Source organism: Larimichthys crocea, chromosome XVIII, assembly GCF_000972845.2.
Source record: "Larimichthys crocea isolate SSNF chromosome XVIII, L_crocea_2.0, whole genome shotgun sequence".
In the NCBI taxonomy this organism is placed as follows: Eukaryota; Metazoa; Chordata; class Actinopteri; family Sciaenidae; genus Larimichthys; species Larimichthys crocea.
Window position 1 is genome coordinate 153,075 of NC_040028.1, and position 16,078 is coordinate 169,152.

Below are 16,078 nucleotides of genomic sequence, written 5' to 3' on the forward strand. Positions count from 1 at the left end.
TTTAAATATCTAATTTTATTGTTTTACTGATCTTTATTTTAGATTATATTAGACTATTATGGAAGTAACACTGGCAGTTGTAGCACTAGTGGCATTGCCATAATAGTAGAAGCAGTATTAGTAGTATTATGAATACGGTTAATAGTAGCAGTAGTGTTGATTGTACTAGTGTCTGTATTATTTCTTATAATTGCTCTGATGATTCTGTGGCACTGCATCACATTACATGATGCTACCTCTAGTTACTATTAACAATAACAACAATATTCAAACGGTGTCATCTCTGTTCATCTTAGATAATCTATTAAAGGACACAAGTACAAGCAGAAGCAGATCTGTTTATCTAATATGTGCATGTACTGTATACTGGAAATCATGTGACCAGGATGTATGAAACTGGCAGAGTTAACAAATCCACCCCTGGTAAACAGAGCAGTCACACCCTGTCAGTCAGAGAGGATCAACAGACACTTTGACGCTGTCTGATCGGCTGACACAGTGGACTTCATGTACTGTCATATGTTAGCCGGACCACACATTTGATTTCATGTCAGACCCAACTTAATACTAATTCAGTATATTTTGATTTTATTCTGACTCCTCAACATTAAGTCAGTGGTGATTTAAGTGCTTTGAAGTAACTGACGCTCAAATCAGAACTTTAAAATAAAAGAAGTGGGCTTGCTTTTATTAAAATACATTTCAGCCATGATTTATGTCTGCTACACTGAAACTATATTTGTTTCCAGGTGTTTAATTAGCGTTCAGTTGCAGCTGAAGGAGGGAGGTCGGCTCAGGAGAGCAGTACCAGGTGAGGTGATTTACACTGCAGTTTGTTGTCGGATCAGGCTCTGTCCTTTTAATGCAGTGGTGCACTGGATCTATCCTAAAAATGTTATCACTATTACCAACATAGGCCAAGATTATTGAATAATGACCATGGTATTACCCCACTATTATACTGTTCATACAATTTAAACCCCTTCATACTTTGTTATTATTTAACTGTAAAGTGCTTGTATGATCCAGCACCTGTCCTACATCACTACTGCACCATATCAAAATTAAATGACCTTATTGCAAAACAAAACCATAGTGTAAGCGCAGTATTGTAATTACCAGTGCACTTCAAGGGGATATATTTATTTATCTTTCACAATGACAAGTGTATTTACAAAAATATGCTCATAATTGTATGATCTAATATTTTCAATATATGAATGAGTCATTTGTAATCCTTCTAAGACCAGAAAGGTTAATTACAAACCATTAAACATCACTTTTTTAAAAATCTCAATTCCAAAGTAACCCAACTTGCAAAATAACCTCAGATTTAATGCTTTAGTTCAGTTTAAAAGTCTCTGGATGTGCATCATCAGTTCGATGCTGTGTTCCAGCCATATGATATGTACATCAACATTGGTAGCTTCCCAGCACAACCACAGTTGTTTATTGGCGACCACTGAGCTGCTTCGCTTCACAGAAGCGTGAAAGTGTTTCCTTTTTCACTTTCTATTTGTCCTCTGGGGTCATTACCCTGCTCTGCTAATCTCCAATTTTGCCATCTCACAGTCATGTTTTATGTGATCAGTCTCCATCTTGTTTTCTTCAGTCTTGACGGCATGATCTCTCAAAGATATCTAGAAGGATTAAATGAAAAAAATTAACAAAAATAAAGGAAAACGTTTTAACTTATTTAAGTTTTCATTCTGATTATTCTGATAAGTTTAACTTATGTGACTTCAGTGTGACTAAAACCTTTAGTTTTTAAAACTTTTTTTTCTTTCTCTTTTTTTTGTGTGGCCAAGAGTCAGACAATTTGTGTTGTTGCTACAACTGAGAAACACAATCTTTTACAATTTTCAGCACATTCTCAACACAGAATCTTAAATATATAATGTATAGAAGACAAGCACTCGAGCACACAGTATAATGCTATGGACTGTTTCATCAAGGCTGAAACCCAAAGCCATATTCACATCATATCAGAAGAACCAAAGAAACTGATATGATGATATTCTATTAATACTATGCAGCCTGAGCGGATTAATGTGTTTACCTTGTCTTTTTGGTCATAACATGTCCTTTGAAAGATTAATGAAATGACTTCCCACTTGTACTAGTAGTTCTTCCAAGATGGCTGCTTGTATTTGGGGTCAGTCTGGTATGATGTAAATGTATCATACATTAATGATATGCCGACAGAAGTGAAGAATGAATATGCAAATTTCGTTCCTGAGGTCTTCAGCATCCATGCCGATTGACTTTTGTATCGGAGAAGACATTCAGGCCAATTTAGGTCAGTTTTCTAAAACATTTTTTCTCAGACTTTGAGCCAGAATTCTTCACTTCAGTTGCACAAACATTAAACAAACCTTTCAGTTTTATTGCTATTTCTATACTCTGAAGGTTTTTACAGAGGGCTTTGTTCATATGTAGAGCCTGATTTATAGAAGATTTTATTTTTAAAAACATGGAGAATATTTGTATGGCTGCTGACAACATTACTAATTCATGGAGTGAGGTCCCTCTGTAAAAACCTTTGACTCTAATATGTCAACAAAATGAAACACATGATGAATACATTTGAACCTGGCTTTATCCAGTGTTTAGATACCTGTTCAGGAAATGTATACAAATGGACACATATTTAATTCGCTAATGGCTAATTTGCATACTTAAACATCAAATGTCAGAAAACTTGTGATACAAAAAAACACATTGTTTTAATGTCCGTGATAACCTGGGAAATTTCATGGCGATATCTCAAATTTCACCTTCTTTCACCTAAAACACAAACCTCCTCATCGATGACTTTTGAGATTTAGTTTCATTCTGACTCATCAGATGACTAAGGAGTGTCTCAGGTAATGAATCAGACCTTTCTCACATGCTCACTATTAAACTAAAGGTTTACCATCATATTAGTTGTATTTGTTCAGACAGTTTGTCTCCACTTATATCATTAATGTTATGCTCTGATAGCAGATGCATTAACCAATGATGGGTGGGAATAGTAGGACACTCATGGTGTATGATTTGAAATTAACTGCCTGTATATATAAGTATATATATCGTACAACTGTAAATAATATATAGAAATGTATGTTAAATTGAGAAGAACGCTACACAGGTGTGTAGATAAGTGTGTTTCCTTTAATTTAATTTGAAACAGGTTAAGATATATGCCATAACTACATAGGTACCAATTCCACCTCGTTTTATCCTTTTGGAGAATTTACAGAACAAACACAACAGGCAGCAATGAGCCCTCGTAAGTGATGCAAGCTCAAACAGGCAGCTACCAGCAGCAACTCACTGTGCTTCCTACCTGGGATGTGTTGGCTAAGAGGTGATGGTGGTTTCATAGAAGAAACTGCATCATGAAGACGGCAGCTGATTGACGAAAGAGTTATGTTTGGGAGAAGGAGTGGAGGTCTGGTGACAACGTAGACGATAAGGGTCAAGGGATTTTGGTAGAGGCAACAGAACTGGTTTGGAAGTTGTTTTCGAAGATTGATTAGGCTATTCAATAGTGTCTAGTTGGCTGGGTAGAGGGTTTTCAAATAGGATTTCAATAGGAGAGGCTGATCTTGGTAGGAATACAAGATGGGTAGCTGAAAGGATCCGAAGATTTTGGAACTTTGATGGTGAGAATATCTTACAGGAAGAGAAGAAAGAGCTCCATTGTCTTCAGGAGGATGAAAATTTGGATGACGAAGAGTTTGTTCAGTAGGAACATGAGTGTTCACAGGAGCAGAAGGAGATACAGTAGGTTGCCAGAAGGAGCGTGAAGCTTTCGTGGATTTGAAGACAGATAGGTAGATTGATGGGTAATCAGGGGACTGAGAGAAAGAGCAGGGGATGAATGGAAGGGGTGGAGTTAGAAGTGCAGTGCATCAATACCTGCAGGAGTAAGAACCAGGGCTTGTAGGAGGTCAGATAGAGAGACAATCCCTCTCACCACATCATCACTGTCAACCAACACCAGTCGATGTACCTGGCAGAAAAACCCAACAGGATTTGGTTATTATGTTTCTTGATTGGCTAATCTAGACAGAGTGAATCATCATTAACAGCTTGCACCACACAAAAACTATAATGACAAATTTGGGGGCGGTTACACAATCAAATTTGGGTCACCTACTTAATCTCACTCATCATTTAACACTTGACCATTAACTTGCGGGTTGCAGTAGCTGGCAGAGCCATATCAGAGTAGTTTGGAGCTGATGGGTGACATACTGCAAGCTGGTGTGTGACTGGTTTTGATTGAAAAAATGGTGGCCTACCTGTTCACGTTCTCGTATTACACTTCATGGTTGGCTTCAGTTCACAGACCTGGAAGGTCTGTCCACTAACTGTATCACCTGTCAATGTTTCTCCCATTTTCTCTTTCTTCTTTTTCCTGGTCTAACAACACAGTGAAGGAGGCAGCTTGGTTCGTCTCCACTGAGCCATGCAACTTTTGATGGGCGGTCCAATCAAATCAGTTTAAATCCTTCTTGCAAATATACACTAATTCTTTTTGACTTCACTAAAATTAAGGATGCTCAACCTGCCACTCCACTATAACTACATTCCCATAACTATATCAATCCATATGAGAACATCGTTCATTCTACATTTAATAAAGATACTTCAGTCGGACTGTTGCGTGTGTGTTACCTCAGCCTTTGCGATGCGATCAATGATGGTCTCCAGTGTTTCGTAAGGGTAACACTTGAGGACTCCCTCCATACAGCATGCTCTAGAGGCGATGGCCTCCTGCATCGTCATGTTGAGATTGTTGTAGTTTTTCTGGGCTGCAAGGTTCTGAATGTTAAAAAAAAGAGAAGACAGTATTGTTCTGCCACCAGCAGTTAATTATATTATAGCTAAAACCTAAAACCAGGCCTTCAAAAACTGAGCTGAGTTGACCTATACTTTAATTCTTGTGGAGTCTAAGTAAATGTAAATGTAAACACTAATTGCTGTGGTGTGCAGTAATCCATTCTAAATTATTTTTGATTTTCTTTCTGGATTGTACTTATGCATTATGTGATTGTTAAGCAGTTACATTATGTTTTCTTTTCTTTTTCTTCTTCTTCTTTTTTTATTGAGCATACTTGTCTCGACTAAAAGGTTTCAGTAATGCAGAATGTGTAAAATGAACTCACAATGACATCAAACCTGGAGTACAGGGCCACCACTTTACCTACAGAGGAGACAGAGACATGTACAAAATATATACACAGCTTGAAAAACACAAGAAATAACTTCTTCTGAAGTGCATCCAAAGTGTTCTGAAAACTCATCTGTTTTTCATTTGATACATGAAACAGTATGATTTACTATTTGGTTACTAAACCTCCAAGTGTCAGTTTAATGTTAGACTACCTTGCTCGTTGACTACAGGCAGAGCGGACACTCTTCTCTCTACAAAAATGGTGAGAGCATCATATACGGAGGCTGTTTCCTGGACTGTCGCAATCTGTTTAAAGGTACCGATCGCCACTTCATGGATCCGCTTTTGAAGAAACCTGGGTTTAGGAATCATGGATCCCTGGAAGGGAGGAAAGAGAACTAGTATGCAATATCTGAAAAAATAAATCATACAAAGCATCTCAGTTTTTCAGTTCTTAATTTCTGTTTCTTTCTATCCAATCAGAGTAATAGGAAACATTAAGAAATTGAGAGCCTTTTCCGGGCCAGAGAATGAGCCTTTCTCAATGAATTTAGGGAATTCATTGAGAAATTAATCTGATTCAGCAATGGTTTGTTCTCTTCAGAGAAGCATCACAAAGAGAAGAAGTCTTACAAAGATGTGGAGGAACTTGAGGATGCGTTTGTGAGTGAGGATGTGGAGGACATTTCCTGATACTGGGTCGATGACCGGCAGCCGATGTATCTTATTCTTCAACAAGGAGTAGATGGCATCAAACAAACTGAGGAACACATTATGGATTATTTTGTTTACATTGTATTAAAGCCCAAATGTTTAGGACAATATACAAATATACCACAAATGTGAGACATTCATTGTAACACGCATTTTAATTTTATGTAGGTTTTTTAAATTTTAATACTTTACGATACTAAGTCACACACTACCAACTGTTTCACTGAACTTGATCATATTTTATGGAGGAAATGTTTTCTGGTTTTGTTGCTAATGTCCTCTGGCTGTTCTGCGTCAACTCTTTAGTCAACTTTAGAGCACCAGGGAGAGTTAGTGTTTGTACCACAGGCATTTTAGACCACCGGGAAGAAGAGATTTCTAGGTAAATGACAGGTAGCAGTGCCGATCTTGTGCCAGAACTCTAACTAGGCAAGTAGGCAATGTAACAGGTTTAGCAGCGTCTATGGACATAATGACAAAGAAGAAGAGACCAAAGGGGACGCTGACAGAAGAAGCTAAAGAGAGAAAAGGAGAGAGGGACTAAGCAAGAAGCCTGCCTAATGCTGCTGGAAGAGTAAATTTGCGGATGGCTTTGGCGAGAACTTTGTGAAATAAATGGCTGAAAGACAGATGCTAGTTTTTGTTAAGTAATATAATTTCTCTAATATAGTAGATTACATTTGAAATGGTGAAGCGTAACTATAACACTGAGTTGAATTAACTTTTCCAAAGGCTGTTTTCACCTGCAGTCAGGAGTGATGCTGATCAGTCTGTTGATAGAGTACTGTAGATAAATCTCTGCAAACGGAGAGAAACACAAACATTAGCTTTAACACAAATTACTATAACCTTACTTCTAAAATGTTTTATTCATTAACACTTGCAGTACAATATGATGGTATTTTCTGTTGTTGTACAGACCTCTCCATGTTTCTATTTTGTGTTCTTCAAGCTCATAGATCTGAACCTGCAGACAAATAAAAACATCATGTCAGATCGGACAGTGATGGTCTGCAGTGGGTTTTATTTGCAGTTTCCTGCTTCATAATTTGACTTGTGACAAAACAAATTTCAACAGATGTACAACAGACATACATCTTCTTGTGGAGAAATTGCTGAAGTCAAAGGTCAATGGTGAGGTCAGGAAGGAAGAAAGTGTTCAGGAGCCTCTGATGTCTTATGCTGTAATATCTATTGAAGTTTGTCCATGGAGAATTAGAGACACCCTCAAAGAACATCAGAAGTGCCTGAGTCGGTCTCACATTCTGCCCCAACTCATCCTGGTGGATAGACTTTAAACCCCAAGATAACACCACAAATACTATACGCCCAGAATTAGCCAAAGAGAATGTTTTTATTCATGCAGGTGTTATTGTCAGCATATTCTAGTCTTTAGACACAGATGTCTGTTTACGCAGATTGGAACGTCAATGGCAAACTTTCTATTATGTCTAAGAAGGCAGCAATAGGTCTCTTCGACCCTGGACACCACAGTGTTGAGATAGACTGGCACCTACTGTTCCCAACCAAAGCCAAACACTTAATACTGCCGAGGACCTCAAGGCCCACACCTGACCTCATGTAACCTAAGGATAGAAAATTCCATAACACATCTTTATTTGCGATGAATGTTTAATATGAAGATACCATTTCGAAGCACAGCTCACCAGAGGAGACTTGTAATAACGATGGAGAATGTTGATGAAATCAGTGATGGTCAGCATACCTGCGAGCACACAGACAAAGGTGAAGAAATGTTTTCAAGCTTGAAATGCTGTATATCTAATGAACCAAAGTTGGTCTTAAATAGTTAAATTCTTCAATGCAATGAATATAATAATTTATAGTTACAGTTTTTGGACTTTGAAGATAGATAACTTTGTTTTCTGTGTGTAAGAAGTTTACCCATGCAGCAGGCTGATGCAGTTGACACATACTGTACGTTTAAGACTGTTGCCGTTTCAGTTACAGGCAGAAAGGTAACACCCATGGACCGCTTTAAAGTGTCACAGTGATCACCTCTGTATTCAGTGAGTCGACGGTGTTTGTAATGTAACACAAATGTCTTAGTTGTTGTTGACCTGCTTTCCTCTAAATGTTAACACATAAACTGGGCCTGGATCATTTGAAACCACCTGTCCACAGAAGGGAAACCTGAATCCACAGCCTAGGAGGAACCCAATGTAGGTCACACGTACATATAATAAATATATACGCATATTTAAGATGCTTCATGAAACAGACTCTGATTGAGAGATTTAGAGATGTTTTATGGCTCACCCACAAAACACTTAAGCTTGTTGTCCCACAGTGGTGCTGCCCTCACACCATTAGCCACCAGTGCAAAGAAGGCCTTCTTCACCTGACAACAACAAAAGCTTTTCAAGAACTGCAACCCCAAATTGTCATGTAGTTTTTGCAAACAGTCATTTTGCTGTCAAAATGGGGGAATTTGTAAAAACAAACCTGTAGCGTTGTGTCAAAAATGACCAGTTTGGAGCTGGTAGGAATGGCGTCATAGCAGCAGTGACTCTTCATGAAGTTCGTGTATATAAATGTGTCATGCTCTGTGCTTGCAGGGGGCACAAGATCATGTCTTGCATGTGTACAGTCGCCTACAAACAAACAATTGAAAACACAAGATGAACTAAGAGGCTGTAACAACTTGGTCAAACCTGGACTATTTACAATCAATTTCCTTTCCTATGCAACATACTCTGCAGAATAGTGGTGCATGAATTAGGAGCTATTATCAAATAATAAACACACGAAGTTTTAAAATCTTCTCTTTACCTCTGCTCTTCATTGAGAGAACATCCTCCTCCTCATCCTCGTCTTGGTCCATCTCAAATAACGGCACCTAGAACGGGAAGCATATCAACAGTTTATGCTCTCAAGGCTGAGCTATACACAGCTCTGCAGTGATTCCCCTGTCCATGTTTGGCAGCTTTTGCTCCACGGCAGCTTCACACAGCTATCTGAGATTTGAGCTGTTATGATTCATTTCTGTTTCTGAGTGATAACTCATTTCCTCACTGATCTATTTATACTGTGGTTAGATAATGTCAGATTGTATCTTGTTACAAGCTAATCACATCCAAGAGTTTTGACTTGTGGGAGGTTGCAGGCAGTCTCTTCAGCTGTTGTTGGTCAAGAAATAGCTTCAAAGTGTAAACTTACTTCCACAGAGTCTTGTTTTTATTTGGACATGTTGAATACTCATATCACATGAAAACTAGAAGCTTTGGAGTGACTGTAATGCATCTTTGATGGAGGTAGGCAAGCAGCTTTTCCTAGCTCACAGTCTATGTGCTCTGCTAGGCTAAACCTTAACAAAGCTTAACATTGTGTAGAACACATATACTGATATTGTCGCATGCTTTACTTATCAGTAAGACTTTTAGTATATAAAGTCAAAATATCAAACTATTCCTTAATTTGGGATTTGATCATGCAACATCGAAAGCAATTGTTGTAGAAGTAGCAGCAGTGTCTGCAGCTTGTCTGATGCATGTCATTGCAGCATGCCAAGAACCCTTTGGTGAACGTCAACACTGAGTGAAGAAAGGTTATTTTGTCCAAAGAATCAGTGAACTGTTACTGATCGCATTTGAAAGCAACTTTGAAAAATCTACTTTTTAACTCAATTACAACCTTAGACTGGACATTTTTACGTCTAGTTCACTCCTGTTGTCATCACTTTGGTCCAGATAACTATTAGATGGATTGCCATGAATCCTAATTAGCCAGACTTCTTCTAGCACCTCCATGGCTGCCATTATCTCCCAACATTTTATCTAGCTCCTTTTCATTTCATTTGTCCAGTACTTTTGACAATGACCTGCAAAAATGCACTATGATATTCCCATCATCCTCAACTGCACTTTGACTTGATTGCTTTGACTAAGATGGTGAACACAAACATCTTATCTGTTTGACATCAGCAGATGAGCGTTGTCATTACTGTAAGAGCACGAGCAAAAGAGATAAAGGTCTGTTAAGGCTGCTACAAAACAAATGTTCAGGAAGGACTACAAATTCCAGCATGCATGAGAGCAAATATTCAAACGAGAACTTTGAAGGCCCAAGTTGAGAAGGGTCCCATGTAGAGTTGTCACGATACTAAAATGAGTAACCCCGATACTATACCAGACAAAGTATCGCGGTTCTGGTATTATCGCGTACGCACCTTTTTTATTATTATTATTTTTATAAACTGCACATGTATTTGAAGTTAGTTTGAAACAACGACGTTTGTTTTTTAAGCAAAATTAGTGTTGCCACTGACGAAGACGCCACGGCAGACTCGCTGCTCGGGCCCGGTGCTTCTGCCATGGTGAGTGTGTTGTCTCGTGTCTGGGGAGACAGAACTTTAGCTTGTTGTTTGTTTTGAAGCGATTTTCTATCGAAGCGGAGCTGTCTTCCTGGAGTTCGTTCTTGCCGGCAGAAACACACGAACAGCCAATCAGCTAACAGACGGGCGGACCCAGCGTGCGGAAACAGCCTATCATGTCCCTGGACGTCACCAGTAACAGGCAAACAGCCAATATTCAGCAGCTGTTAGTTCGGTTGCGGTTCCAAGTTGGTTTGTTTACAAAGGAGTAGCATGCAGTGAGAAGCCGGGAGGAGGCGGCCGCTATGTAGCGGAGACTGGCACCGATAGTATAGTAATCCACGGTAGTACCGTCGTGTAAAATTTCTAGTATAGTAGCGACGGATATGATTTGGCACCGCGGGGTACCGTGTGTACCGTGGGTATCGTGAAACTCTAGTCCCATGTCAACAGCGGTAGAACTTGGCTCAAGGAAATCAAAGCAGCTGTGTTGCACTGTTGTCATGGTGAACTTGAGGCGTGATTGATTTAGGTAAAGGGGTCAGATAGAGGGACTGTCTTATGCCAGTGTATGCATCCATTGAAATTTTTCTTTATCCATATGTTGACAAGTCTAACCCTCTGTTTGTACAGCTTCAATGCAAACAGAATCATTTTTTTCTATACTTAGTTGGCAATTAAATGTCTCAAATGGTAATTGAGAGATACAGTTTCAAGCCGTGAAGCCAGGGCTGAGTCTTTCAGCTGCAGGAGAGAGAGGCGAGCAGTGCCAGGTGAGTTCATTTACACAGCTGTTGCTTGTTGTCTCATCAGACTCTTTCCTTTCAATGCTGTAGCATGCTGAACCTCAAGATACAGCAACGCTCACACAGAGAGGGGACAAACAGATGCTCCAGTCTGTAATTTATGAGTTGCAAGTCATAGAGAAAGTAAAATAATTATCTGTAACTGACTGTTGTGACTGTGCTGAGGAACCCACGGTGGCGTCGCGCTCTGCTACGCAATCATTCACAAGATAAACACGCGAGACGAAATGGGAAATAGGAGGAAAAAGAGGACAGAACACTAAAGACAGATGAAACAAACAATGAAATCAAGGTTTCAGGAGGCTCTGTTGACATCTCACAGCTTAACACTTACAAACATAGCATCATGCACACAGACATCCAAGCAACGCAGCAGACCAAGAAAGGGTTGATTTCCATCATGTTAATGACGACTATTTATACACTGCAGAAGGTTCCGATCAATTACGAACGGTTCGTTGTGAATCAAGAAATGGTCTTAACGTTTGCTGAGGGACAACATAACAGCATCAAAAGCATTCCTAGCAGTATTTTTTTTTATTATTATCTGCTTTTAACTTGCATGTTGCACACCTTTAGGTCCTGCTCATTTGATTAAAGGACCAGTGTGTACAGTAGTTGCTGATTGTAGCCCTCCTCACCTTACTCACTTTCTCCTAGTAACTGTAGTTTCTCCAACCTATCCAAAGCCAGTGTTTTGTTTGTCCCTTCTGGGCTGCCGTAGCAACACAAACATGGCATGCTCCGTGGAAGAGGACCCACAGCATCCGTTGATATGATAGGCTCATTCTAAGGTAAAACATAATGATTCTTATTTTTAGGTCATTATATACTAAAAAAATAGTTATGAATATATTAAATGTCTGCTATATTCTGTAAATGGGGCCTCCTAAATAAAGGTATTGATGTACAAAAGCATACAGATAATACGTAAACATAAACAGGTGGTGCAAGTGAAATAAAAAAGAAGTAGGTGTCAAGACCAGCAGTGTAAAAGTAGCCGTGGTGGTCAGCCAAGTCATGTCCATACGCACACCGACACAGACAGACACCCATGTGAAGCGGAGAGATCAGATGGAGGATGGGGGTGAGTTAGCAGTGTGTCTTACCTCTGCAAAAGGCTCCATGGCTGGAAAAGAGAAGCAGAAGGTCTCCCTCTTTGGGAGCAGACCAACTGCCAAAACCCTGGACTTACAACCCTCGCCCTGCAGTCCAACCCAGACATCTGGCAGGCTCTGCTACCATGTCAAATAAAGAAGTGATGAAAGAGAGCAGGCATGGCGAAGAAGGGTGGATAAAGGGAGGAAGGAAAGATGAAGGTACTGGACACAGAAGACGAGGGAACCTGTGCACCACCGGACAGGCTTCAGCCAGCAGGGTCTAAATGTCTGGGAAAGACTGAGGTCTAAATCTGGACTGAGGGGCGACAGGCCTGTGGCACAGACAGAGAGAGAGAGGGAGGGGAGGGAGAGTGGGAGGGGAAATGTGTACAGAGAGAGAGTGAGTGAGGGGGAATAAATAAAAAACAAAAACACCACATGGTCCTTTAAAACTCATCAATAACTGAGAAGAATGACAAAGCTCACAGAAGAAGTGAGCACAGTGCAGATGGGTTAATTCCTGATAAATGTCAGCACAATATTTGCTTTGCCTTTAAGTTCTGCTTTTGAAACACAATTTAATTTTGGTCTTAAATGCCAGAAATGTTCAGCCTAGAGTAGCTAACTTGGTCATGGTGTTGGGCGGATGGCGTACAGTGGCAGAGTTTTTTTGCAGAAAAAGAAAAAAGAAGAAAGTTGTGGGCCGTAAAACCAAAACAATGAGGCGACAGACAATAAATAACTCTGTATTGCCGACAGTGATGAATCTCTGTGGGTTTGTCACAGTGAGTAACAACTTTCACATTACTCATCTGACCCACTGTTAACAGAGAAAACAAAAGAAAGTGCATGTAGGCTGGTGCAGCTTTAAGGCTTTGACAGTCTGACTGTAGATGTTCAGGTTTCATTTGGACTGTTACATGTCAAACTATTTATAGATGCACTGAACCACTCCAGTAGACGGATCCATTCATTTTCAGAGCCTTAAAATTTGAATAAAAAAATGTATTTAAAGACATCGTTTAAAATGATTTAAAAACACAATGCAGTTGTAAATGTAATAAATGTACTCTGCTATCACCTGTTTACCTGTTCACCACTTCAAACATTCCAGCAGATATAACTTCGAGAACTTTGAAAGTTCTGCGAGTTGTATTTGTGACATACAGCAATCCTTACTAATAATAAATGGGATACTCCAAACAGGACTGTTGCTGCTGGTTAGAGAGAGGGGCGCAGATATTAATAGTTTACAACTGCTTGGAGTCCTGACATACATGCAGAATACCACTGGCAGTTTTCTGTCTTCACTCCCACGGCACATTTAACAATTCTCTCCATAGGGAATGTGTCACGGTGCGTGCGTGTGTGTTTCAAACACATGCTGTTGCAGCTGTAAACAGGGTCACTGTTGGCTAACTGCTTTATGAAGTCATATGAATGAACTGTTTTGCTTACACTACAAGGCATGCTGTACATTTGTAATGTAATAATGCAATACTATTGGACTAATATTAGTCTTGTATTGTGGGTTTCTCTTTATAAGAGATAACCAAAGATATCCATAGATTTAATAATTCCAACATTTTAAGAGAATGTAAGGTAAAGCAAATAAGATAACACTAGTTGGCAAACACACACACAAAAAAATATATATATATAATTTGGGATTTTTCATTTTCCTATATACAGAAAGGCCACAAACAAAAAACAAGTCAGAATTCTGTTTTTTAATTTGAAATATTGTTTTTTTTTTCTTTTTTCAATTTTTCTTTAAACAGAACTTATATAAACACGCATGTAGTGTTCCACTGGGACAGGTTGTAATTTTCATGCCCTTTTTCTGTCCTGACCACACTGGATGAAAACTTTCAGAGGCTCAACATCCTACAAAAAGCCAAAGTGGAAAATGCATTCATAATTGATGAAAAGTAAGTTCATCCACAGAAAAATTCTATTGCATTACTATTGTCTTTGACATTTATTTCTGTGCAGAGGAGTAGTCAGGAACAGACTACACAGGCTCGGTTAGTGAGGCTCGAAAACAAAATGCATGAAGAAGATATTTATATAAAAAAAAGGAAACTTCTGTTATTAGAGCACACATATGAAAGGTTAGGGCAAGAGGGTCACTCTCACTCGAAAGTGCACTCTTAAAGGTCACAAGTGTAGAAGTTCTTCAACGGAAAATTATTGCTCCATTTTGATACACTTTGTACAAACATTTTTTGCGAACAAATGCGGAATTTACATAATTACGTGGTATAGGTTTCCTTGCTGCTGTCCAGACGGCCAGTGGATCACAGCATAAACAGGTTCTAATTTATTTTCATAAACTGTCTAGACAGTCAAATAATCAAAAAGTCATTCACTGGAGAATTCCATCACACACTCTTGTGAGCTTCACCAGACTTTACACTGTAAAGTAAACTTTAAATATGTTTTTTTTAAATCACCCAGATAAAGACCGAATCATGAGATTTGTACCACAGATAACTTTTATTTTTAAATCGTCAACCTGAGCACTTCATACAGCCCTTTAACACATTTTACAAGTTTTTGTAAGTTAGTAAATATATTATTGCCACATATTTCTGTTCAGTTAAAAACAACTTCAAATAGTGTTAATATATCAGCTCTGAATTGCAGCCAATGAACATGACGGCGGAGAGGTCAAGTGTCAAGTGGAATCTGCCAAATGTGTCAGAGCAGACTGTAACAGTCATTTAGAAACTAAATATTTCCACACCTCCTGGGCCCCTGAAACGCCTTAGTGTTATTATTTAAGAGCATCTTACAGATTTTGTTTTAATATATGTAACATCATTCATATGTCATGTTGTGAACAACCAAAAACATCAGTAACCAAAACGTTACGGCCTGTTCATGCCGACGTGGTGTTCCTCACAATGGATCCAAGATGTTAGACTGATACTGTGTGAAGCGCAGTATTCAGACAGAAAAATGTCAGCTGAGGTGAAGATATCTAACGTGTCACGGGAGGCAGAGACGAGAAGAAGGTGACATGAATTAAAAAGCATGATTACAGATACGCTTTTCTGAAGCTCTTCATGTCCTCTTAAACAAACAGCTGGGTTTATTGACAAATTTAATCAACAAAAACATTGACCAGCTAATTGTTTAGGTCATTTATGTTTAATGGCATTATGTATTTCTGTTAATAGGGCAACAGGCACTTTAAAAGACCCTCCTTGGGTTATTAAAGGTCTAGTGTGTATATGCAGGATTCAGTGTCATCTAGTGGTGAGACAGCAAATTGCAACCAACTGAATACAAGTTCCTTTCTAAGCATTTGGCATTTGGCAAAACTCGCAAATACCCCACATGTTGAGTCAGTGTTTGGTTTGTCCATTCTGGGAAATGACACATGGCAGACTGTGTGAAAGATGACCTGCTTGCTTTAAATAAACATTTATATTCTTATGTCTCACTATTTCATGCATAATCAAAGCATCGAGTGTGAATATAAGCTTGCATGAAGATATAAATGCTACATACTGACACTGCACAGCAGTTTGGCATCTGTTAATAAATTGCATAATAAAACTCATCTGTAAACAACTTAGCTTCCACATTGTCTTAACTTCTCACAAAAGGAATGAAAAAAATAAGACTTTTTAGATAATGGAATATAAAACAAGTCATAGTGAAACACCAGTTCTGCCTCTCTGTTACAATACATGTTGGCAAGTGTTAGTGAACATTGTCAACTTCAAGTAGTTTTATGTTACTTTTCTAACATAGGATATATAAGAAATCTTAAACTGGTTCCTCTCAAACAGCAAGCTCTGAACACCAGACCACTCACAGTGTTAATGAGTTTAAGTGGTACTTTCTATGTTTGTGTTCATAAACATACACTGTTGTGGTCTGCAGGGTTAAATTCTAGTGTTGGACTCGCATTTGGCAACTTTCAAAGAAATTCTACATACTATCA

The 16,078-nt window shown here is 38.9% G+C and overlaps 1 protein-coding gene across 4 annotated transcripts; it reads right to left on the reverse strand.

Moving 5' to 3' along the window:
- Nucleotides 1-1,099: 1,099 nt before the first annotated feature.
- prkag3b (protein kinase, AMP-activated, gamma 3b non-catalytic subunit) lies at nucleotides 1,100-12,964 on the reverse strand. 4 transcript variants are annotated; one of them, XR_002041841.2, is made up of 14 exons: nucleotides 12,130-12,962; nucleotides 8,675-8,741; nucleotides 8,348-8,496; nucleotides 8,162-8,243; nucleotides 7,549-7,607; nucleotides 6,803-6,848; nucleotides 6,625-6,679; nucleotides 5,801-5,927; nucleotides 5,380-5,545; nucleotides 5,160-5,197; nucleotides 4,669-4,815; nucleotides 3,907-4,000; nucleotides 3,332-3,796; nucleotides 1,104-1,640 (listed from the first exon to the last, which is right to left on the reverse strand). XR_002041841.2 is itself a non-coding variant. In XM_010747743.3 (13 exons), the coding sequence occupies exons 1-13, from the start codon at nucleotides 12,145-12,147 to the stop codon at nucleotides 1,609-1,611; spliced, it is 1,080 nt and encodes a 359-aa protein (XP_010746045.2). In that variant the 5' UTR covers nucleotides 12,148-12,964; the 3' UTR covers nucleotides 1,100-1,608. The 4 variants fall into 4 exon arrangements, 1 of the variants encoding a protein (XP_010746045.2); XM_010747743.3 differs by lacking the exon at nucleotides 3,332-3,796 and having other exon boundaries at nucleotides 1,100-1,640; nucleotides 12,130-12,964; XR_003464131.1 differs by lacking the exons at nucleotides 8,162-8,243; nucleotides 8,675-8,741; nucleotides 12,130-12,962 and having other exon boundaries at nucleotides 8,348-8,382.
- Nucleotides 12,965-16,078: the final 3,114 nt, after the last annotated feature.